The sequence below is a fragment of the Manis pentadactyla genome, chromosome 4, assembly GCF_030020395.1.
Source record: "Manis pentadactyla isolate mManPen7 chromosome 4, mManPen7.hap1, whole genome shotgun sequence".
In the NCBI taxonomy this organism is placed as follows: domain Eukaryota; kingdom Metazoa; phylum Chordata; class Mammalia; order Pholidota; family Manidae; genus Manis; species Manis pentadactyla.
The window spans coordinates 174,875,626-174,901,070 of record NC_080022.1 but is presented as its reverse complement, the minus strand read 5'-3'; the positions used below and the strand labels follow the sequence as shown (position 1 = coordinate 174,901,070).

Below are 25,445 nucleotides of genomic sequence, written 5' to 3'. Positions count from 1 at the left end.
GGACTCAGCCCAGCAGCAGAGGCAGCCAGAGGTCTGACCTCGCATAAGACGGCTGCTCTTCATTACGAGTTGAAGATGAAGACGTTGTGCTGAAGGAAGCAGAGGGGAGGTTAATTCTAGCACTGTGCCTGGCACACAGCAGTCTCTCAACAAGTATCTACTGAATGAGAGGCATGTCAAACAAAACCCTGAGAGGCACAAGCAGAGACAACGGCTAGGAGGGTGTTCCATGACAAGAGCAATGACTGGGGACCGGGTGACAAGCCTGGTTCAGCACCTAGAGAGCTTGGGACCAGGGGCCAGATGGCAAGCCCTGGATGACCAGATTTGGTCCCCATGGGCATAGCAGGGTGGCCTCCAGCCACTGAGCCTATTAGCAGCAGGCTCCCCTCCCCAGGCCATGCAGAGGTGAGGGGTCATCCCAGGGAAAGCCAGGGTTGCAGGGCTGCCAGCCAAGAGGAGCAGCTGTTTTCAATAAGGGACTTGGCCTGGAAGCCAGGCCTGGAAATGGCCCTGAGTCAGCAGAAGCTGCCAGCCCCGCCCTGCTGAGAAAGCAACCCTGGGGACCCAGCACCCCACCCTGGCCCGCCCTCTGCTTGTGGCTGTGTCCATGTCCATTAAGGGCAGACACCTTAGCCCTGGATGGATGGGGTACGGCAGGACGCCCCTTCCTTGGGAGGCAGGGGAGTTACAAGACCCTGTCCCAACCGTGCAATATCCCCGCCAAAATCCTGGGTTGTCTGGGCTTCCCTCTACCACCTACCCTCCAGGCTTTCACACCCTCCTCCCTCCTCCCCAAAGGCACCTCCGTTCCAGCCCAGCCCAACTACTTGCCCTCCCTCTGGCCCCATCAAGGCTCTGCTGCTCTCATGCATGTGTCATCTCAATCTCTGTCCAGCCATGCTAAGCTTACTCTGTCAATCATTTCTAGAGATGCCCTTCTACCTGCTGTCAGTGTTCATGTTGCAAAATGTGATATGCTATGTTCTGAGAAGGTGCGAAAGTAAGCTGGCCAGGAATGGGTTAAGAGGTGGGTTTGTCTAATGCAAGAAAAGAGGGATGTTGAAGGGGGGATGGGGTGTGGGAATTCGTGAAAATTCAGAAAGACAACTGTCACCCTCCCCGCCCCATCTTTCAGATGATGCGGGCTGGGTGGGGCTGCCCCCTGGGGCACGCTGGGTACGCAAATCCTCGCCCCCTGCCTCCCACATGGCAACTGAATGGTGTTCGATCTCATAGCCTGCTGGCTACGCCCTTTCCCCGCGTCACTGCCTCACCGAGCATCCCAGGGGGAGCGCACCTTGACCCCTTCCTCCTTCCTCCCCTCAGACTAAAGCATCGCAACCTCTTCAGTCTGTCTTCTGCCCAGGCCCCGTCTTGCGGGATGAAGGTGGTGAACCGCCGGGCCCTGACGGAACCGGAACCGCTACCGCCTCCATCCTCTGGTCGAGCCAGCACCGACAGTTCCCGGGCACCGCCCGCGGCTACGCCCTTTCCCCGCGTCACTGCCTCACCGAGCATCCCGGGGGAGCGCACCTTGACCCCCTTCCTCCTTCACCCCTGCCCCCAGTACCTGCGGCACTGGGACCCTCCCGTGCCCTCGGAGTTCTGGTCTTGGCCGCCGCTGGACAGTGCTCCGCAGGGCATTCCCACGCCGCCCGGCGCCTTCCCTCCGATGTGCGCCCCCTCCTACGCCAGGCTCCCTCCCTCCAAGGTGCGCCCTGCCCCCGCGGCGCGCGGCCCTTCCTCTCCCGCGCCCCCGGCGTTTCCGCGCGGAGCCTCCCGCGCCGCCCGGAGGTCGGCCCCGCTCCCGAGCCCAGCTCTGCATACAGCAGGCTGCAAGGCCCAGGCCGGGTGCCGTCTGTTAGCCCGCAGCCAAAATAAACAGCCCAAAGCCACTTCCGTCCCCCGGGGTGGGGACGGGGAAGAGAGGGTGGGCAACTTTCACAACACTTCACGAGGGCTGCCGGCTCCGTCGCGGCAGGAAGTGGCTTTCTGCGCCGGCACAATCCAACATCACTAACCCGGTCGCGAAGGGCAGAACTGAGGAATCTGGACTGGAACTGGCCCGAGTTCTGCGTTTGCTACTGGAAGGCGGCGTGCAAGGCACAAAAAACACCTACACAACAATGCCCACCAACTCCTTAGAGCCGGCTGGAAGGCCTCTGCTGAGCCACTTGTTTTATTTATGTGGGAGGGAGTAGTGAGCGGATTAATTCATAAAAATCAGTGGCAGGGGAGTCCTATGGGCCCCGCCACAGGACCAGGTTAGGTGCTCCACACCTGGTTGACTGCTGAGTAAATGAGTGAGTGAGTGGATTTATTAGAAGACATCCAGCCAAATAAGGGGAGAGCAATTTCTTTTTTTTAAATTTAGTTTTAACAAAGTGGTTGCAGAGGAATGTGGGGGTAGGAATTGTAACCTAAGGTTAAAATATTATAAGTCTCCTTGGCTTACTGCAGAGTCAACAGAAATGAAGATAGCATAGACTCTCCTTTGGACCCTTCTGCATTTTCGATAGTCACACACTTTTTTTTTAATGTAGATACTCACAAAAAATTAAAATGTGTTGAACTATACTGAAATGTAATGATTTGTCTGTGATAAATTAAGGTTTCAAATGTAAATATTCACTCACTAGAAACATTTTATGAACAATTTCTAGATAACAGCCTTACAAATGACACTTAAAAAAAAGACTAGAGATTCCCATCACCCTGCACAGGAGGCCCTCATTAGCCAAGCACCCCTTGAGGACCCAGTTTCTGTCCCTGGGCTCTCCACCTCCTGGGTATTTGCCTGGTATAGTCTAGATTCATAATAAATGTTTGTCAAATGACAGAATGAATGTGAACTGAGGGATCTTAGAATTCATTCTTGAATACTTCAGAATGTTAAAATCAAACACACATGGGAGATAAGACTTGAAAATTCCCTAAACAGACAAAACCAGTTAGTCATACAAGCAAAGCTTAATTTAGCTTATTTTGTAAGACAAGCAAGGCTAACTTGACTTGGATCACCTCTGGCTTATGCCCCTGAAAATTATAAGCAACACCTAAATTATTTGTACAAATTGATATGAAGTAACCAGTAACCAATTCCCTTTCATTTAAGAAAATTCTAAATTGTAACCAATCACTGTGAAGCATTAAACAGTCACTGTCTCCATGCTATATAATTTGCTTTACAACAATATACCTCTGAACCTCATTCCATGTTTTGGTTTGCATGTTCCCAGGTTGCAAACAGTCTTTTTGGTGTGCAAGCAATACACTTTTACTAATTACGACTTCTGTGATTCATTGGTTTGACTTCTGCTTCTGAACTTTTGTCAGTTCATGGTGTCAAAAGTGGGATCCAAAGACAATCCCTTCCTCCTAAGTCCCAAGGCCAGTGAGCAACCAGGTGCTACTGCCCACAGAGACCATTGAACTCATTGCTTTCTCACCAACCCTAGAGTCTGAGGGTAAGTCTCTCTTGGATATGAGTTCTGCTCCTTTGCATTCTGAACTCTCCATCTCTGTTGTGCAAAATTGCTGCTTTTGTTTGTTGAAGCTTCTTGGAAAGTTATCTTTCTTCTGTAAGGGGAGAAGCCTGTGATTTCCTCGGTTTTACGCAGTAGTAGGACTCCCGGGCTCCCCATAGATTATTCATTTTAGGGAATCTAAAGGCAAAGATGGAGTACACTTGGTCTAAAACCTTCAGCCACCTCCCTCCAAAACCTGCTTCTTGTATGTATACCCACTATGGACCAGGATCTTGTGCCTTTTTAGAAAATGGGCCAACTTTTGGATAATTTGGAATTGTAGTGGTCACTCCGAGGAATTTTTAACTTAGATAAGTCTCCCTTAAGGGGCACTCTTGAAAAGAGAGACTCTCAAACCTCCCAGAGACAATGGAATGCATTCTTTGATTGGTATACAGAAGCTTTCAAAGGACAAAATAACTCCAAAAATATCTTCTCTAAAAGAATCCTTACAGCATGCAGATAAAAATCTTTAGAAAAAACTTTGCCTGTCTGAACAGATAACTTTAACAGTCCATCTGTCAGATACACAATTTGAATATAACTATTCTTTTGAGTTTTGTATTATTGTGCCTGAGAGCTAAAAATTTTAAATGAAAGCTATAAAGTCTCAGTTTGTGTCTGTCTATATGTTGATGTATATCTATGAACACATGTATATTATGTATATATGATATTTTTTTAAATTCTATTTAATTGGCCTAAAGCATAAGTGCTTATATAAATTAAGTAACCCTAAAACTTTTAAATGTAGAATCTAACCCAATATATTTTCAACTTCACATAATCTAGGATAATCTTTGATAAATAAAAACTACTTTAAGTTTGTTGGTTAATAAAAATAGGCTTAAGAATTGCTCTCTTTAAATGTAATGCAAACATACAATATTTCCTGTGTCTACTCAGACAAGCTCATAATATCTCTGTTACAGAACTGTCAACAAAGAAAATAACTTAAGATGATGGTTAGCTGTTTGATGTCTAATCTAAGCATAATTGTTAAAAACAAGTAATTCAAATGAGATAAAAGTTTATACTAAGTTAAAGTAAATAATGGATACTCATTGAATTTCTAATTTCCAAATAAGATAGTATACTGAGGTACTAGTTGCTAAATATTAGTTTATCTACTTTTGGCTTTTGAATTTTTATAGAGTCAAGACAAAAGATATTTTGGTCTATTAATAAATATGTCCTTTGCCATATTAAGAAATTATACTATGAAAAACATCTGTCTTTAATTTTTTAATTATGTATTTATAAATTTGCTTATCTACTACAGGATGCTAATATATGATAGTACACAACTGCTTGCTTCCTTGTTTTCACTGGAGGGGAAAAGTTACTAATAGTTAAAATTTATAATCAATATGTAAAAATGAAACTATTAAATAAGAGTGAAGGGAAACAACTTTGTATACAAAATATGGAAAGAAAATGGGATTATTTCTACATGCAGAGTATGCAGGGAATACAGGATGTGTTTTTCTTAAGAAAAAAGAGAATAATGTTGTCTGAACTAAAATCACTGGTTGCTCTCAGAATAAGCAAGGAAAAAGAGTGGGATAGGACCTAAATGGATATAGAAAGTTGCAGAAGACTGTGGAAAATAAATTTTATGTTGTGAGGTCAATGCTGGCTAATACTGATTTATTATAAGGGTTTTAAAACATGAGCTTTAATAATGTACTTACATGAAACTGCTTTAAACTTAATTTTCTTTTCATTTGCTAAAAGAACAAAGCTGTCTTGAACTGCTGTTCTGCTCTTGATAAGATTGTGAAAGGTTTTTCTTTAACCTTTTAAGTAATCTACCTGGAAAATAAAGATTCTGTTTTAACAAAATAATCTCCTGTGCTTCACACTGTATCATGTCTTCAATTACTTAAGAAAACTGAGTCTTCTCTATTAAAAAGCTAAGGGTTTTACAATTATATAACTTTTTTTATACAACTATTTGCCTTTGAACTCTCTTAACTGTCATTTTGGTTGAATGGATAACTAAGTATTGTTTCACAGTGAACTGTGATCCTTTTTGAACAAGTATTCTAAATCTTCTGACACGTTTAACAAACCTCCCCAAGTCAATTTCTGAATGAAGCCTTTTGACCTCAAATTAACTTTGGAATCTTATAGAGGGCCCCTAGAAGATCTCAAGATTTGATCTCTTTATATAAAAGAAAAATGTTAATTTATTTAGACTTATTTGATATGTTAAATTGCACGGGAACATCGCCAAATAAAAAGTAATGTTTAACCTTCTCAGATTATATTTACATAGGTATATGTTATTAATATAAGTGTTCCAGAAATTATACAAAATTCCTAAAAATCTGATATGTCCTGGTATAATGTTATCAGTCATAATTCCAGTTATTATTTTATAATATTATATATCACAAAAATAACAATTTGCTTTAGATTGCATCATTTTTTGGAGAACTCTCCCTGGATCTTTAACCATAGCTACTTTTAAGTCTTTTGTCACTAACAGATCATTATTGTTTTACTCTTGATTCTTCTGAAAGCATTTACAATCAACTATGCAGAAAAATGCTTCATCTTCCAAGAGACTATGGAAAAGACCCTGACAAGTACTCTAGAATACAAGTTTCTGGTGATTTTAAGATCATAACACTGAAGTAGGTAAGAATTTCTAAAACTCTAATAGAAAAGTGACTGATTCCTAAAGCAGCTAACCCGAGATGAAGCAAAACAAAAATTAAAAACAGGAGACTGAATGAACTGATGAAGATAATTATAATTTTTATGACTTCATTTAAAACATTGCTGGTTTTTTAATGTTTTGTTTCCCCTATTTAAAGGACTCCTTTTTCTGCCTTTTTTTTAAAGCTATTTATAACTTAGAGCAATTTGATAAAGTATACTTTTGTAAACAAAAGTTGAAACATTTCTCTCCCGACCTCATCCCTCCAAAACTCAGAAACTCTTATTAAACATTTTTTTTCCCAGGACAATATATGTATTTATATAGGCTCAACAAGAATCTGTGATCCTTATAATAGGACACAATTAGACAAATCCTTAGCATGGATTCTTAGCCTAAAGAGACTTTAAAGGTCTAATCTGAGATTCCTTATTACAGACAATTTAAAAGAATTAAGGTTGCCTGTATGGAGCCAATAAAACCCCTTGGATATTACCAAAGCTTTGACTGAAATATCATACTTGAGAATATACATAGAATCACTATCCTTACTATTTATGTAAATAATCAAGGTTTAATAAGACTAGACTTATTTTTACAAATAAATTAGTTTCGCTGTACATATCTTTGATAAAAGTGGGATACCTATTTTAAAGATTATATTTCAATAGAAAACTACAGTGTACTCATTATCAGATTCTGGTTCTGTTAACTGCCTTTGTGGTTTTGTTATCTACTTGTAAACATCAGAGAAATCACCACAATAGGTCACATGTGCACAATCTTCATGCCTGTTGCTGTATGGATCACTTGAGAATGTTCAAAAGAGCACCCGATGACATCAAAGACAGTCAAACTGCAACCCTGGAAAATCCATCAGATGGAGACTGTCATTCTCATTCTACCATCTGAAGATGCTTTGAACTGAAATCTAGACATTGTCTCAAATGGCTGCTCTCTAAACTCAGAAACCAAATTTATAATTTGCTTGAACTGTTAACCTGTTTTTATTTCCATAGAAATGACTTTTATTAAATTACCTGATTGCTCACATCATATAGAGGCCTACAGTAGGTGGAAGATCATCTATACCACTGCCCCCTGAAATTAAACATCCTCGTGTTCATCCTGTTCTAAGTAATCATGAGGATATGTGGCTGCTAATACAGCATGTTGTGCCTATGTAAACACACACACACACACACACACGCACGCACGCAAATTGACCTGGAAAGGTAAAGCCTGAATAAACCTATTTGAGTTGTTTAGTTGGTTACATCTGGGCTTCTAGGAATCTCTGCCCTGGGAAAAACATTTCAATCCTTGGCTATCATTTTCCTTGTAGTCATCATATTAAACAATCTAGTGCATTGTATTTTAAACTCTCAAGGGTTTAAAATGCTTTTCAGTAGCCACTCATACATCAAATAATATCCAACAGGATTAGAATATATGAGGGACTCAAGGATCTGACCTCGTGTATCTATGATGGCGATGTGACTATCATAAGAGCAATAACAAGACCCTTGTCTAGACAACTCAACTATTGGAAACAACAATTATGGGATTCTTCAGCCCAGCTACATCCACAGTGGTAACCAGGAGTAACACTGTACTAGTTGGTCGCATTGTACTAGTTGGTCACACCCTCAGTTTGCTAGAAGGACCAAAAGCGGAGAATTGCTAAAATCAAACAAAACGGAGACCACATTTGAAAATTCCCTGAGCAGATAAAACCAGTTTAGTCACACAAGCAAACTAACTTAGCTTACTTTGCAAGACAAACGAGGCCAACTTGTCGTGGGTCACCTCTTGCTTAGGCCTCTGAAAATCGTCATAAAATTGTTCCCCAAAGTTGATAAGAGGTAAACACTACAGAATTCCCTTTAAGAGAATTCTAATATTATAATAAAACTCTAATATTGTAGCCGATCACCATGAAGAATAAACAGTCACTGCCTATACCCTCTATAAGCCACTTTATAACAACATACCTCTGAGCCTTATTCCATGTTTTGGTTTGAGTACTCTTGGTTTGCAAACTGTCTTTTTGGTGTGTGCACAATAAACTTTTGATAATTACAACTTCAGTGATTCATTGATTTTACTTCTATTTTTTTCTGGACTTTGACAAGAATGTGGAAAGTGAAACACAGACAGGTTAGCTACCTGTCCAAGGAAACTTCAACAATTGGAACCATGACTTTCTCAGTAGGACCAAAACTTGTTAATGTTCGAAACAACATAATGCCAGTTTTGCCTATAAAGGTTGGCATGAAATTTATTGTCTAATATTGAGAATGAAAAAGGGAGTTAACATTAATGACACCAGTACAAGCTGGAACCAGGACTGTCACAGGCAAACTAGGACACAGGGTCACCCTGCACTTATGGAAAGAGATGCAAATAATGATTCAAGCTAACCTTTCCCATGCACTTGTTAGTACCAGGCACGGGGTTCCAAGGCTTTCTCCTTAATCCTCTTGTTAATTGTCATAGCAATCCTCAGAAGCAGGTTAAAATTCCTATCTCCGTTTGACAGATGAGGAAGCTGAGGTATTAAATAGCTGAGAGATTAAACATCTGATTACACAGTTGGTAAGGGGCAGAGCTCAGATGGGAAGCCAGGAAGATTGATTGCAGAGCTGAGCTCCAAACAACTGTTCTAGGTACTTAAACCGATAACCTCTGGCTACTTGCGCTTGGCCTTCATAGTGTGTGAAAGAAAAGTGAGCCGACATTTAAAACTTGACAGGTTTCACATAAAAATCTGGATTTCCAGCTTCTCTTGGAAATATTGAGAGGCCAGACAACACTGAGCCAGTGTTCCTGCAGGCAGCCAGTCACAGTTGCTGGGTGGAGCTGCCAACCTGGGAGGGGGTTCACTAATTTGCCACAGTCCCCACCCATCCCTTTTGTACCCCTCCTACCCCCATCCCAACACAGAGGTGGAATGAGGTGGCCTTTATCATCGTGCTTGCGTGACTGTTTTTATCAGAGTGGAGGAACATTCTTCAGTACCCTGGTCTCTATTAAGAATCACCAGAGGGCTATGCCTATTCCAAAACAAAAGATAAAGGTTGGGGGAAGGAGGGAGGCCTCTAAATAAGGCTTCACTGTAACCACAATGTCCCTGTAACATGTTGCATTCCTTTCACAGGACGTATCTGAAACAGCACAATATGATTCTGAGGAATCATGACATGGTTCATAATGAGCTTTTGCTCTACACAGGCAATTCTCTGACCTCCTGATGTGGCACTACTGAAGGATGACTTGTCTGATTCCAAATGCAAAGCATGGCACTCTTTATAGTTACCTGAATTATTATCTTTTGCTTAGGAACTTTCAGGATCTCCCTAAAACTATATGTCAAAGATTAAACCCTTGCTGACTTCAGCAATAACCAGCCAATAGGACCTTATGCCAATAGGCCCTTATCCACACCTTTTCCAGAGGCACCACGTGGAGGGGTTAGGAGCGTAGCTCTGGAATCTGAACCCACACAGGTCCAAACCCCTGCCTGAGCTCTGGGGCTGCCAGCCTCACTTCGGGAGAGGACTGAGACCTGTCCCGTGGGTTTCTGGGAGGATTAAGCAAGGCCATTATTGTTTTTTGGTATTTAAGCAAGAGCTTCTGTCCTGACGGGAGGTAAGCTCAAGAATCTGTTTGTTTTACAGTGGAGCCTGGGAACCAGGCTTAGCAGACACTGCTATCTGGATAGAGGAAACGATAAAAGGAAATAAGGCCAGGACTCGAGTGTTTAAGCTGCTCTTCAGAAGAATTAAAAGAAAAATAAATTCCAGGGCCAGATGTGGAGTCCTCCCCCCCTATTTCCCATGGGAGCCACAGCTACTATCATTTGTTTCTAGCCTCTGAAGTTTTGGACCCCTTCTTGGGTGTGCCTGGAAGGTGTTTGAGAAGAGGCATGGAGAGTGTGTCAGGGGAAAGCGGGGGGATTTCTGGGAGGGTCGGGGCAGCTTGGGGTGTGCTGCTCTCCCCATCACATGCTGGTTCTGCAGAACTAAACTCCAAGGGCAGTCATAAAGGGAAAATAAGGTCACACAATATGCAACTGGAAGGCAGCGTGTGGAAGGAGATGGAGGAACGCCTGCACCACTTGGCCTGGCAGGAGGACGAGGACAGAGCGTGCAGGGCACTCAGGCAGTCATGCAGCCCTGGGGCCCCTTACCTACAAAATGGGAGGAGCAGAGGGGTTGGGGAAGCCCAGGCTGGGACTCCAGATTCAGCCTAGAGTTCAGGTTCTCCTTCTATATGACCTGAGGGGACTCTTGTTTTCTTACCTGTAAACTGAATTATAAAATACCTTCCCTGCCTCTTCACAGACTCCTGGGGAGAGCTACAGGAATATTAAAACAATCCTTTTAGGTCTGTCCCCCCCATTAAATGGCTCCTTGTGCTCAGGAGCTGTGTCTTACCCATGTGTCTCCCAGCACAGGACACACAGCAGACGCTGGATACCCGCGCTGTGGAACTGAGCCGGACCAAGGGGGGTGGAGAGGCAAGCTGCCCTGTCCTATGGGTAAGGGTTTCACATCCTCTAAATTATACCCTCCTTAAAAACAGATCTATATACAGACACTGAATAGAAGGGAATATGGGAAACATGAAATTATTCGTTGTGCCAGAAGGTTGGGATTACACGTAACATTCTATTACAGTATTATAATGTTTCTAGAGTAAATAAAACCGGGGGAAGGGAGTCACAGGGGAGATCTTAAGATCTTTGAAGGAACCCAATCTCTGTATTTCCCACAGCACCCAACTCTGTGCTCAAAGCTCGAGTTTAACTTGCTTTGCCCTGGACAGCCACAAAGGGTCACACACGCACCACCACCATGGCAACATCTCGAAGACCTACCTTAACACATTAGCCTTGACTTACAAAGGAATGTCTGTGCAGGGCCCCCCCCCCAACAACTTCTTTCTCCAGTCTTTCACTCCCTTCTCCTGATTTCGTCCATACATTTTTCAGGACCATGTAAAAAAGTACTGCTCCCATAACATCACTATCCCTCCCTCTCTGACAGTAATCAAAAGTCATAGTGTAGTTGAGAGAGCTCAGGCTCAGGATGCAAGGCTGGGTTGGAATTCCTGCTGTAGACATTTGACCTCTCCATCCCTCAGCATCCTGCTTCATCTGTTCAGTGGAGAAAACCCTCCTTATGTTTACCTACCTAACCATTACTGAGCACTTGGAATGTGCCCGGAGCCCCCTGGTGCTGCCCATCAGGTGGCTGGCACACTGGCTGCGAGCAAAGGGGGTTAAGGCCTCCCCGCATGGCCCCATGCAAACTCCTGGTGGTGGGAGTTCCGGGGGGGAAACCTTTCTGGAGAATCTGGTGACCGACACCTATCAAAAGCCTTCAAAAACACAAACCCTTTGACCCCAGAATTCACTTCTTAGGGATTTAACTTACGAACTCATTAAGAATCTATGCAAAGATTTAGCTACACAGCATTATTTACTGTAGCAGTGAATGGGGGAAAATTCATGTCCAGCAATATGGTGTTGACAAGTAAACTGTAATACACTCACATAATAGAAATTGATTTTTTAAAGGTAATTTAGACATGGATTCTGATTTTTTAAAAAACTGAATGTACAGTATGATCTCATGTCTATTTTCTTTTAAATCAAGTAAAGTCTGGAAAGACATTTTTGCCATGTTGGTCTTTTTAATCACCTAGAGGGCTTGCTTACAGTGCAGGCGCCCCTGCCCCACAGGACACTGACTGAATTAGAATCTCAGCAGGAAGGAAAATCTGGATGGTAAACAAGATTCCCCGGTGATTCCAAGGCACACCAGAGTTTCACAATCAGCATATGCCCACGTGCTAACAGTGGTTATCACTGAGTTGTGGGATAGCTGGTGGTTTTTGTTATCTTCCCTTTGCATTTTCTACAATCACCATGTTCGGTAATTCTTAAAAAATAGCCAACGTGTTGGATGGAGCTAGAGGGTATTATGCTCAGTGAAATAAGCCAGGTGGAGAAAGACAAGTACCAAATGATTTCACTCATATGTGGAGTATAAGAACAAAGGAAAACTGAAGAAACAAAACAGCAGCAAAATCACAGAACCCAAGAATGGACTAATAGTTACCAAAGGGAAAGGGGCTGGGAAGGATGGGTGGAAAGGGAGGGACAAGGGTGGGGAAAAAGAAAGGGGGCATTACGATTAGCATGTATAGTGTGTGTGGGGTATGGGGAGGGCTGTGCAACACAGAGAAGACAAGTAGTGATTTTACAGATTCTTACTACGCTGATGGACAGTGACTGTGAAGGGGTATGTGGGGGGGACTTGGTGAAGGGGAGAGCCTAGTAAACATAATGTTCTTCATGTATTTGTAGATTAATGATACAAAAAAAAAAAGGTTATAAAGTCCTTTGTAAATTGTCTACTTAATAAAGTGACAAAATTTGCATTAACTTTCAAAAAGAAAATAGCCAATGTGTGTGTGTGTATAGAGAATAAGTGAAACAAGTATCCTTTGTTTCGAACTTAAAATCTATGTGAGCTCCACCCATGTGCACAGAGTTTACACTAAATGCAGCCCAGCTGGAAAAAGAGGGTTGGAGGAATGACCCAAAAGGTGCTCCCTGGGAAAACCAACACACAGGCCAGACCAACACCCAAAGCTACTGTCAAGGAGCAGAGACCCGGACAACAGAGAACTTGGGTGAGTTCAGAGGCATTAGACGGATGCAGCTCAAGCCAGCTTCCCACCCTGAGTCAGGATCCCCCCCGTCTGCAGGCCTGAGCGAGGGTCCCAGTGTGCCAGGATGCACACAGCAGTGTCTCCAGCAGTGAAATGAGAAATAAGCTGGATGTCCAACAAGGGATAAGGCACGGTACATCCACACAGTGGAATCCGGCACAGCCAGGGGAAGAGTTGGGTGGAAACGTATTAAGGACATAATGGCACATGAAAGAATGTCACAAAAACCACAGGAAAACATTTACGTCAAGTTTTATAAAGGAAGAGGGAGAGGACAGGAGAGGCAATTTGGAAGGATATTCTCCAAAATATTAATGGTGGTTGTTTCTTAGTGGTGAGATTTGGAGTAATTTATTTTATTTATTTATTTTTTTTGCTAACTTTTTCTAAAATAGGTATCATTTTTTACAATCATGAAAATGTATGCTTTTCTTGGGAAAAAAAAAAATGGAACATTGTCTTTTTGCAGCTTCATTCAAGTTCACTAAACTGAAGCTCCTCACAAGTTCAGATGTGCTGGGAGCCCAGGGAGGGCTGAAGGAAGGAAGGAAGATGGGGGAGGGAAAGGGTCTCAGGAGCCTTCCCAGGAAAGAGTGTGTCCAGTCTGACCACCAAAGGACTTTGTAAACCTTACCCCAAAGGCCAACTGTGTGGAGGAAGTGGGGGCATGAAAAAGATACTTCTCAAATAAAATCTTTACATGAACAAAAAACAAGGGAAAGATATTTGTAACGAATATGGCAGGAAGCTCATACCAAGCCAATGAGAAAAACAGAGACCCCAATAATAGTAAGCTAAGACCTGAAGGGGTAAGATGATCAAGGACACAAACAGACAGTTCACAAAGACAGTGCAGATGCACACGGGTAAGTACAAGTATTCTCTGCCTTGGACTAGATGGTGGGTTTGCAAATGTTCATTATATTATAACCAATACTTATTCATTTATAAAATTAAAGATCATGCCGGGGACCAAACAGACTTAGATTACATCCCCTGCTCTGCTACTCACTAGATATGTGACACTGGCTCTCAATTTTCATATCTGTGAACGGGAGGAATGTGAAGATTTAAAATATAGTGTATGTGGAGTTGCCTAGTACTAACCCTGGCAGAAACTTTATGTGCTCAGTAAATAGTGTGGTCCCCACTTCTCATTTGTTGCACAATGTTATATAGAGATGTCATGAAGCTTTTTAAAAAGCAGGAAGCCTTCTAAAAGCCTATCTCCTAACTTACTGGTACCTTTCTGGTTTGCACCCAGTGTCATATACATGTACTGACATTTAGTACTTACAGAATTTGTGTCCTGCTGTTCTCTACCCCTGCTGTTCAGACCCCTGCTCTTGCTGTGAGCACCCCAACAGCATCTTCAGAAAACCTGTTCTGAGGTTCCCCACCCACTGGGGACTCCTTGCCTGCAATTGGAAAAGCCAAGCTCCAGCTATACCTTAAAAAAAATCAACGGGAGGGGCTGGTGTGGAGCAGACCAGGTAAAACCCCAAGTTCTGGGGCCGCTCACATTGTAACCGAGCTTCACTGTCTCCTCCGCAGCCAGGCCGGCTCAGCTGGGCCGACCACAGTCCAGGAGGGCCACCTTCCCACCTGCTGCCTGGGAAGGGCTGGCAGGCCCAGGAGGCTCTGACTGACTCTGTGGAGTCACGTGCTGCAGGCTTGGCCCAGGTATGTGATGGGAGTCCAGGGAGTGCGCCGGAATCACATGATCAGACAAGGAGGAAGGTGCCCCCTGCAGCCCTTGCTGAAAATACAGTCGTGTTTAAGAAAGGTCTTAATTATAATCACCTCTGTTAGATAATATATAACACAATATAGTGTAGTACACTGTGACATACAACTTCCATTAATTTGGTATGATTTCTCTACCGACCTCACTTACCCAAAGTATAATTCCTGTCCATGTTAACATATACACATATCAGCTGACACCGAGGGTGTGAACTGCATCGGTTCCCTTACACTTTGGCCCAATATATTGAAAAAAATGAAGATTTCTTTTGATATTTGGAAATTTTTGGAGATTTGTGACAATTTAGAAAAACTCAGATGAGCCACTCAGCCTAGAAATATTGAAAGAGTTAAAAAGTTAAGTATGTCTTGAAAACAAAATATGTGGATAACTAGTCTTTTATCATTTACTGCTATAAGAACAGTAAGCTATTAGTAGTTAAGTGTTTGGGGGTCGAATGTTGTATGCAGATTTTCAACTGTATGGTGGACAATGCCCTTAACCCTGATGTCATTCAAGGGTCGACTGTACATATACAACACACATCATACAACCGCTTTTGAACCTTTTTTTTAGTTTCTGATATTTCAGCAACGTTTTTCTTCTGTCTTAACAAAATTTTACAAAACCAATTGCTGTATGCTATTCCATGATGTGAAATACCTTTCATTTACTCATTCCCTAGCTATTAGCCTTCAATTTATAAACAGATTATCTTAATAATAAATAATGTTATGTTGAATATATTGTTACATTAATCTTTGTTGGCACTACTGTAAGCAGTGAAATGGTATATATATATTTTTGATTACCAGTAATTTTAAACATTTTTCACAGGCTTATTAGACATTGCCATTCCTTCTTTGTGAACGCTGTTCACCACCTTTGTTGTCTTATCTATTCTGATCCTGATGTCTTAAAACCACTGAAGGTTCTTGTGTTTTTCTCATGGGCTTGTATGCGCTTCTTGCCATATACACTTAGACATCTCTTCCGTTTGTTCTTTTAAATTTTATTTGGGACTCCACTGATCACAACTTTTCCCACTAAGAGTGACCACTCTCCTGATTTCAAACAGCATAGATCAGTTTTGCCTCTTTTTTATATTTTATAGAGATGGAAACATATGGTATGAACTCTTTTGCATTGGGCTCAGTGTTTGTGAGCTTCATCCACACTGCTGTATGTAGTTGTAGACTGTTCATGATCATTGTATACTATTCAATTGTGTGGACCTACCACAATTTATCCATTCTATTGTTGATGGGCATTTGGGTTGTTTTCAGTTTAGGGCTAGTTTTCAGGTTTTGGCTATTAGGAATAGCACTGCTATGAACAACTTTGCTCTTTTAAGAGTAGTTTTAAGTTCCTTAGATTATCTACTAAATACAAAGAGGAAAAGACACCTTCCTAGCAGAGATCTGGTAAACACCACCTAAACAAGGTGATCAAAGTTAGTATCACCAATAGGGGAACAAACTGACATTAATGTGAAACGATGGGAAGGACACACTTCACCCATGTAGTTTTCTTTCCAAAAATGTTGACCATGAATCTAATGAGGGAACAATCAGGCAAATATAGACTGCAGACATTCTCAAAACAACTGGCCTGGAACCATCAAAAATGCAATGCCATATTAAAAAAAAAGGCCAACCCACTATTCTAGATTAGAAGACTGAAGAGATACACCAAATTGGATCCTGGACTTAAAAATAGCTGTAAAGGGCATTACTGGGACAACTGGAGAAATCCAAACACAGATTGCATACTAGCAACAATTATTTTATCTATTTCTTGAATGTGATAAAGGTATTGTTGCTGTATAGGAGGGTATCTTTGTTTTTAGTTGATACATGCTTAAGTATTTAGGTGTGAAATGTCACATCTACAACTGCTTCAAAGCACTACCAGATACAGGCACACACACAGTGAGTTAAAGCAAAAGTGGCAAGAAGTTGGTGCTTCTAGGTGAAGAGTATATGGGTGCTCACTGTTTGTTTATTTTTCAACTTTTCTAATGGTCTGAGAAAGAGTATAATACCAATGTAGGCCTCTGGGTTTTTTTTCCCACTCAGCATTATGTCTCTTAAGGTCACCCATGTCGATGGATGTAGCTGAGGTTCATTCATTCACTGCTGCATTGTATTTCATTGTGTGTCTACAATCTATTTTTTTAAATCAAATGCACATCACAGTGGTTCAACAGTCCCCACCCACCCCTCCCCCACTCATTCTCCTCCCCCTTGGTAGTCACTAGTCACTCCTCAGTGTCTATGAATCTAATGCTGTTTTGTTCCTTCTCTTTTGCTTTGTTTTTTTATATTCCACAAATAAGTGAAATCATATGGTATTTGTCTTTCTCTGCCTGATCGACACTCTGTAATTTACCCATATTTCTTCTTTTTTATTTCTGTTTTGGTTATTATAAATAGTGCTTCCAATCTCTTCTAAACCACCAATGCTGAGATCCTTCAGAAACGAGATTAAGCATCTCTGGGTTATACCAGAAAGTCCTTTCCTCGGAGACCAACACTGCCCGCAAGGCGTTTCCCGGTGAATTCCTACCTGACCAGGCTGGTCTCACTCGTGGCTGTGCTCTCTGCTGTCAGACAGGTTCCCACCCATCCCACGTCTGAGATTTCAGAGGTGTCTTTTGCTTCCACCTTTCTTCTAATGAACTTTAAAATTGCACCTAAAATGAAATCAGTGAACATTTGACTCTATTTATGTTGCTCTACATTTTGGGGGGATTGCTCTCCAAATAAAAGCTTTTGGAAGGCAGGAACCATGTCTGGCTGGTTCACCATGGTGTCCTTAACATCAAATACCGTGCCTAGCACATTGTCACTGCTCAAGAAAAACACAAAAACAAAAAGTTAACTGACTGAATGAAAAAAATGAAGGCCAGTGATCAGGCATTCAGCTTCACTTAACTGTTACTAATACATATTATTTCGTAAGATTGCCTTGTGACCGTAAGAACTTTCCTTCTTAGACATATTTCCATGTACTGACAATAGCATATATATGTCACTCAGAGCTACATAAATTGTCCATTGTTAAGATATCTCAGTTTGTCCTCATTTAAGATACCTCATGTTAAGATATCTCATACTCTTGTCCAGGATTTAGATGGTTTCTAATTTGTTTTGCTACTACACATAGCCCTTCTATGAACATTTTTCTCTTTGGGATTAATGCCTTATAAATTCCTAAAAATGGAATTATGAGGTCAAAGGATATAAAGTCTTATATATCTAGTTTCTTATATATTATCTGAAAGGCTGAATCCTAAAAACTTGAACCAATTCATAATGCCCCAGTCATACATGCTGTCACTCGGAGCTACATAAATTGTCCATAGCTTTGATTTTTAGTGGTCTTTGCACTTTCTGTGTGACAACTTGCCATCTGAACTTCCTCAAGTGTGATTGGCTATAAACAGAAATTCAATTTTTAATTTATAATCCAGCTGTCCAAAACATTTCAAAGTAAAGATTCCTCTGGGGTGTCTCACAATATGTTCTTGAACAGTTCAAGCTAACTTTTGGCATTTATTCCAGTCCACTGGTCTGTTTAATTCAATGCCACATGTTTTTCATGATTGTGACATCATCTAAAACTCTGGGAGATAACTCTCTTCAAAGTTCTCATCACAAGACAAAAAAAATATTTGCAACTATGTGAGGTGACGGATGTTAACTAAACTTATTCTGGCAATCACTTTGCAATACACACATCTATCAAATCATCAGCTATCTACCTTAAAGCAACACAGTGTTATATGTCAATTAAAGCTCAGTTAGCCAGCCAGGGATGGTGGACCCTAGTCTGTTATTTTTTTTGTTTCAATATTTACTAAATGTTACTGCATCCAAGGCACTGTGCAGAAATAAGATGGCCCTGTCCCGGAGTCTAGGAAGGAAGACAGAGCTCCACCAGGCAGGGGGCAGCTCTTCCAGCTGAGGGCAACTCACAGGCCTCCGGGATGAGTTGGCACTCAGAGACAGACGTGTGCAGCCAGGCCCTCCTGGCTGGAAGAAAAGCATGAGCAGAGGCTTGGCTGAGCAGAACTCAGCACCTGCGTGTGATAGCAAGAAACTCAGTTTGACTTGGGCAAGGGATTGAATAGAAGAGGTAAAACCTGAAAATGGAAGACCTCCAACTCTCACTTCAGAAAAGTGTAGATTTTGTTCTATTGATGGTTAAAGCTGCCCTTTAGGAGCACAAATGTGGCAGCAGAGCTGGCACTGGACTGAGGATGGAGGGGAGATAGGAGGCAGAGGTCACAGATGAGACTGCCTCAGAAAGGCCAGGGAAAGAGAGAATTTTCAAAAAATTGTCTGTCCATTCATAGGGAAGTAGTTGTTTTTTTTAAAGGCAGTATATCCTTACAATGAGACACTGAGCACCGTTAAGAGTGAGGAAGCTCTGCAGCCTGTCATGGAATGATCTCCAAGAAAATTATAAAATAAAAATTATTTTATTGTATTATACAGCTTAAAATGTGGTCCTATTTGTGTAAAACAAGTATTTCTGTGTGTGTGCATATGTATAAAAAATGGAGGACTATCCCACGAACTACTGACAGTGGTTACCATGAGGGTGTGGGCTGAGGGGAGGGAAGACTTCACATTTTTTACATTTTACTTATTTTCCACTGGGCATGCACTAAAACTGGGGCTATTGGTGACATCCATGCTGCAAGGTGAGCCTGAGGAAGGCCACTGAATTTAGCAATTAGGGAGCCTCATCACCATGACCACTGAGGGGCAGTTTCTCTGCCAGCTTGCTGACAAAGCCAGGCGGCCGGGAGGTGGGGGCAGTATGGCCAACCGCAGTCTGCCAGGGACGGTCTGGGTTTTGCTCTGACGCCCAGGGTCACAGGAAACTCCTCAGTTCCTGAGTGAAGGTGAGCTAGATAAGTTCCATGAAGAGAAGTGAAAAGAAGGGAAGGAAAGTTGAGGGGTTTGAGGAGTGAGGCCAAGTGAGGATTGAAATTTACTTTTCAGGAAAAGTATGGTGACTTTTAGGCACTTAAAGTAGTTAGCAAAATGTCACCAATGGCTTTAGGTCTGCTTTGATGTTTGTTTGTTTTTTAAGTGGCTGTAGTCAGGACTTTGTATTTTGAGGCCTATGTTTTTTCATAAATAAGTCCCTTGATATTCATATTTTCTCTTCTCAATAACAAAAATAGCAGTAATTTAGTATTATCGGCTAAGAAACGACTCTGTCCACCATTGTACTAGGCATTATCTCGTATCTCATATATATATTATCTCCTTGTTGTGTAATTCTTAAAATACTCCTGCCAGGAGGTATTATTTTATTTTTTCCAGTTTACAAAAGCAGCAGCTTGAGTCTGCCTGAGGTCACAGAGCTGGTGAGGAGCACTTATTCTGGTCCCACTGATGCTGTCCGATTTGTATTTCCAGAGGACTGACCACTCCCAGCTGTGCCACACGCCTGCCTCAGTCTACTCAGGGGAGCACCATATCAGCTTCCCCTTCCAAACACTCTCCGAGGGTGTCAAAAAAGGCTTGGAAACTGGCTTCTTGCTTTTCACTTTAGGGGCTCCAAGCCCAACACAGGACCTTCTCACCGTGTCCTCCGAGGCGATACCAGAGAAAAGAGGAAAAAAAAGGGGGGGCCCCCTCCACTCTGGGGTTTATCCCTGTGTGCAACATCCAGGTGCTTCTCTTCCCTAAGCCCAGGTGAGCCCCGGAGGCAGGGACACCTGGAACGAGCTCAGGAGGGGACAGGGCAGCAGGGGGGCGGGAGGGGGGCTGGGAAGAAGCTGAACTTCCACATCCTCCATCCAGAACACAGCCAGGGCTGGGAGGCAGAACGCAGGGCAAGAGGGGCCCCGCCCAGCAGGGCCGGAGGGGTCTGCTCCACCCAGGGGCTCAGGGGAGGCGACAGAGAGGTGTGAATAGGAGCAGGGGGAGCAAGAAAGGAAAGGAGTTCTACACAGGGCCATGTGTGAAATTTGGGGCTCACCCAATCTGCCCCCTAAGGGGCCAGTGTTGGCCCATGCCAGCAGGTCCCTAGGGCTGCAGATGCCACGTGCGGACCCCAAACAGGCTGCCTGTTTACTGACACAACTCCTAGCTGAGGAGTCACTGGGATCTGCAGTGCCCAGTGTGCAGTGTGAGCTCCAAGAGCTGCGTCACCACCCGATGGCCCACCCCACCCAGATTTATGGGATCCAGTCATGGGAAAGGGGCCCCTCCCCATCCTATGAAGGCCTAAATAGGAAGGGACACTTCCTGTCAGCAATGCCCAGGCCCTCCAGGTCCAGGGACCCCCACTGAGGCGCAGGGGGAGGTGGGCTCACAAGGACCGGCCACAGTCATCCTCTCTCAGTGCAGCATGGGCTCGTCTGACCATGGACTGAACCAACATGTGACTCCCTAACCTCGGGGCAGCTCGGGTGCCGGGTGGGGCCTGGCTCCTCCACCACCAGGCCCCTCTGTCACTCGCTGATGGATGCCTTCTCAGAGCGGGCACCTTGGATATCCTGAGGATACTGAGGGGGGCTCCATCCTTGCCTCTGGGGCCCAGGGAGAAAAGCCGAGCACCACCCAGACAGCTGGAGTATGGCAGGGGGCTGCCCACTCTGCCTGCTCCCTGGGCTTCCTCTCCGGAGGACACGTCAAGAGGATGCTCTAGTCTTGGGAGCTCTGGGGAGAAACACGCGTGAAGTAGAGCCTTCCAGCCTTTCCCGACACACGCACTCTCGGTGCTTACTTTTACGGAGATGCAGCACGGCCTGGTGCTGAAATGTTTGGGCTCAGTAGCCACACCTGGGTTCGAACCTGCTTTTACAACTTCCTAGTGGTCAAGTGGTGTGGTCCTGAGCAAATAACAGCTCTAAACTGCTAACTGCCAGGGTGTAAAATGGGTGATAACACCCTCCAGGGTTGTGAGATAGAAGAGCTACTGCCTGTAAAGCACCTGGCACAGAGCCCAGCACACGAGTAATGGTAGCCATGCCTACTATCGCTCCATCCCTCAGCAGGGCGCAGTGGGCCCATCAATGCTTACATTAGTGGCGAGTCCCAGGAATACTTCTCTGAAAATTTCACCTCTCACATCATCTCATGGACCCAAATCACTGTGCCATGCAGGCATTGGCAAGATTTCTCTAATGGGAGCCAGACCTGCGCTTCCTCCTCCCCAGCCTGCACCCTCACCTTGCCCAGGTTAACAGCAGGAGGGCCGGATCTCAGCACAACCTTGGCTCAGCTGGGCACCACTCTAGCCCTGGCAGCTCACAGAAGGCTAGCAGGTTAGACTGAGTTTTGTCGTGGGCGGATGGTGGGTGGATAGTAAGAAGGCCCCAAACTCCATGACTCACCAGGAGCTGGACCGGAACTGCAGGCGATCTGTCTGGCTGATTCTGGCAGAAAGTACCTGATGCCTTTGGGAAGGAATGCCTCCCCTCCTTGTCTTGTAGACAGCAGCCTGTACCCACAGGAAGAGTTCCAAGGGCTCCTCACTCCTCCACCTGGACACCTGATTCCTGAGGCTCCCAGTTCCCCTTTCCAATCCGTATCTCATTCCTCTGCTCAGAAACCCTCAGGGGTTCTCCATGGGTCCCCACTGGTAGCCGGCAAGCTGTTCCCCTGATTTGGCTTCCCAGGCACATAGCCACCTTCCTCTTTCACTCCCGGACAGTGAAAGAGGAATTTCTCCCAGCCCACTCAGGGACACTCCACCCCAGCCCAACACACTTCCACATAATCCTCACAACAGCCCAGCTCACCTTCCTGGTCTCGCCCTCTCTGCTCCCCTCCCTGCCCCCAAAATGCTTGGTCCCACCCAGCCTGCCTCCAAAGAGCATCAGTGACCCTTTGCCCTTCCACCCTAGTTTCTCCAACATTTTCTTTTCTCTAAGGATGCATCCTAACATCTTCTGTATCGTCCCTCTTCCCCAAGTACTTGGCTCAGCGTTGATCAGACAGTGCTAGAAAAATGCATCAATACTGCAATTTACAAAGAGGTCTTCTAACGTGCTTTGTGGGTCCCTCCACAGAGGGGAAGAAAAGATGAATTCTGCCATCCCACACCAAGAAGACACTGCTGCCCAGCTGTCCCACCACCCATAGGGAAGCTGTGGCACTTCCCCCCTCTCAGCCCACAGGGCTTTCCTTTTCTGGGGGTCAAGGAAGCCACCCACAGGCACCCCCTCCCCAGGGTAACTTTCACCCCAGCAGCCCCGCCAAACCCAACCCCATATTGCAGGAGTACTTCGTGGGCCATTCAGATCCTGGAGCTGCGACCACCAAATTCAGCAGGTCCAGGGGGCTAAGGAGGGAATCTGGTCCAGAGGGGGAGCATTCTGGGCAGAGGGTACAGTGATGTTCAGGGGCTGGACCTACAATAGCTCCGCCCTCTTCTTGCTCAACTCCTGGGGTGGAGACCTGGCCATCCCCACCCCCAACTTCCTCCAGGCCCATACCTAGGCTTCTGGGGTGATTAATGCAATGCCACTGGGAAGGGGCCCCTCTGAGGCTGTGGTAGCTAGGGGCAAGGACGGCCGGGAGGAGACCAGGAGGCAGAAGGGGCACTCAAGGCGTCCTCCCTGCCTGGGCCTCTCACCAGGCATTTCCCCCGCTCCGTCCAAAGCTCCACGGGGGGGTGGGGGGGAAGGCCGAGTCAGCACTCTGGCCGAGACTCTCCCAGCGCCTGGCTTTAAAATGGGCTCCGAGTCTCTTGGAACGGCCACCCTCCCGCACTCCTCCCGGCTGCCTGCCGCACTTCTGAGTTCCCCGCAGAGGAGCACGACTCCGGTAGGAGGGCAGGGAGGCAGGGGACAGCCTGGACCTGCTGTGGGGAGGGAGTCACTGCCTGGACTCCAGGTGGTCCGGAGTCCAGCAGGGGGTTCTGGTTGGTGTGACTATGGGTCACCCCAGCCGCACCTCTCCCATCAGCACAATCAGGGCAGATACGTGTCTTGGTCTCTTACGTCACGGCAGGAGGGCCAACCAAGCGAGTACTGGCCACGACCAGAGGCCCCAGGTCCTCCAGGGGGCTGTCTGGGCTTGGCATAAAACTGCAAACGCTGCACGGACTGACTCCTTTCACTCACCCCAGCCCCAAATGAAATACAAAGCAAGACCAAGCTGGGCCCAGCTCTGGCTAGAATACCCTCCAAGGCTATTCCAGCTTTGACTCCAAGGAGCCCGCCCAGGAAATAGATCTGTCCCTGAGCTCTCAGCTTCTGGGTGAGGGGTCTGTCTGCCCCCACGCTTCACTGTCACCCTTTGAAAGAGCAGCAGAAAGAGAAGGCACAGCTCCGGTTTTTGTTTTCCGTTGGTTGGGTTTTTGCATCTTTAGTAGCTCTTTTGCCGCCCAAGATCTGTCCACTCTGGAGGGGTGCCAGTTTGCTCAGAGCCACCCACACAACAGCACACACGCACACACACAGGGTGGCCAGCCTGTCGGTGCATCCTGGTGGCACAAAACTGCCCCACAGAACTCCGTTCAAGCGGTGCGGATGCCGCATGCCACAAGCCGTCCTTTTAGACCAAGTGTGGAAAAGAACATACAAACACCCTCAGATGCCAGGAAGGGCAAACAAGTCCTTACGAATAATTCGTAAACAGTAATAACCCATCAGTCCTGGGGCAAAAGGAAGGGGACCGGCCGGGAGCCTCGTGGACGGAGCCTCTGGTTTCCCGGGACGCGCACGCAGGTCCCCGGCCGAGGGCAGGGCCGGCGCCGGGTGGCCCGGGAGGGCGGGCGCGGGGGTCCTCCGGAGCCCGCCCTCTCCCTCCGAGGAGGCTGGAGACCCCCGAGCTCCCCTCCCCCGCCGCCCGTCACATCTGGTTCCACTCAGGTCCTCCCCCACCCCATGCGCTCTCCTCGTCCCCTCTCCCCCTCCTCGCTTTCAGAAAAGCGGAGACGATTTTTAAAAACCCAGTCACACACACTCACACACGCACACGAGCTCCTGGCCAAAAAAATAAAAATAAAAAAAGGAGGGAAAAGTCGAGGGAGGCCCGCTCCCCGGCGCTCCCCCCGCCCGGCCCCCGAGGTTGGCCAGCTTGGCAGCGCCTTACCCGGCAGGGCGGCGGCGGCGTCCCCAGGGGCGCCGCGGCGGCCGAGGGGCAGACCCCCGAGGAGCAGGACGCAGCGCAGCAGGTGACGCGGCCAGGGCGCGGGGGCCGGCCGGCGGGGCCCCATGCTCGCGGCGCGGAGCCCGGGCAGCCGGGGGCGGAGGGCGCGCGGGCGCGGCGTGTGGAGGCGGCCCCCGCGCTGGGCTGTGCTGGCCGCCCGCGAGGGGCTCGCGTCTTCCTCAGGGTCCGGGCGAAGTGATGCCTCCCGAGGAGAGGAGGGGAGGAGGCAGGCCGGGCGGAGGGGCGGAGGGAGGAGCGCGGCACCCGGGAGGGGAGGAGGGTTTGAGGAGCAGAGGGAAGGGAAGCGGGCCGCGTGGAAGGGGAGGGGAGGGGAGGGGAGGCGCGGGCCGGGCCGGAGCGCGCGCCGAGGGCGGGGAGAAGAGGGCGGGCGCCGAAGACCCCTGCGTGCGCGCTGGCCCTCGCCCTCCGTTTCCCTCTCTCCCCGCCTCGGTCCGGGCTGCAGCCCCAGACGGTGCGTCACAACTCCCCGACCCAAGCGGGCGGGGAAGCCGCTGCAAAACTTTCCGCAAACTTCACGGCGCGGCGGGACGTGGGCTGAGAGGCCCGGCTGGGCAGGGGCGGGGGCGCACGGTAGACCTCGGCAGCCAGACCCGGGCCGCGGGCGCCCG

General features: G+C 46.0%; 1 protein-coding gene across 1 annotated transcript in view; it reads right to left on the bottom strand.

The window, feature by feature from the left end:
- MRC2 (mannose receptor C type 2) overlaps positions 1-25,057 on the bottom strand; it is a 52,925-nt gene extending 27,868 nt beyond the window's left edge. Inside the window, exon 1 of the mRNA XM_036899832.2 lies at positions 24,760-25,057. Coding sequence (XP_036755727.2) covers positions 24,760-24,883 — 124 coding nt within the window. The 5' untranslated portion in view covers positions 24,884-25,057. The remainder of the gene's footprint in view (positions 1-24,759) is intronic.
- Between the last annotated feature and the right edge of the window lie 388 nt (positions 25,058-25,445).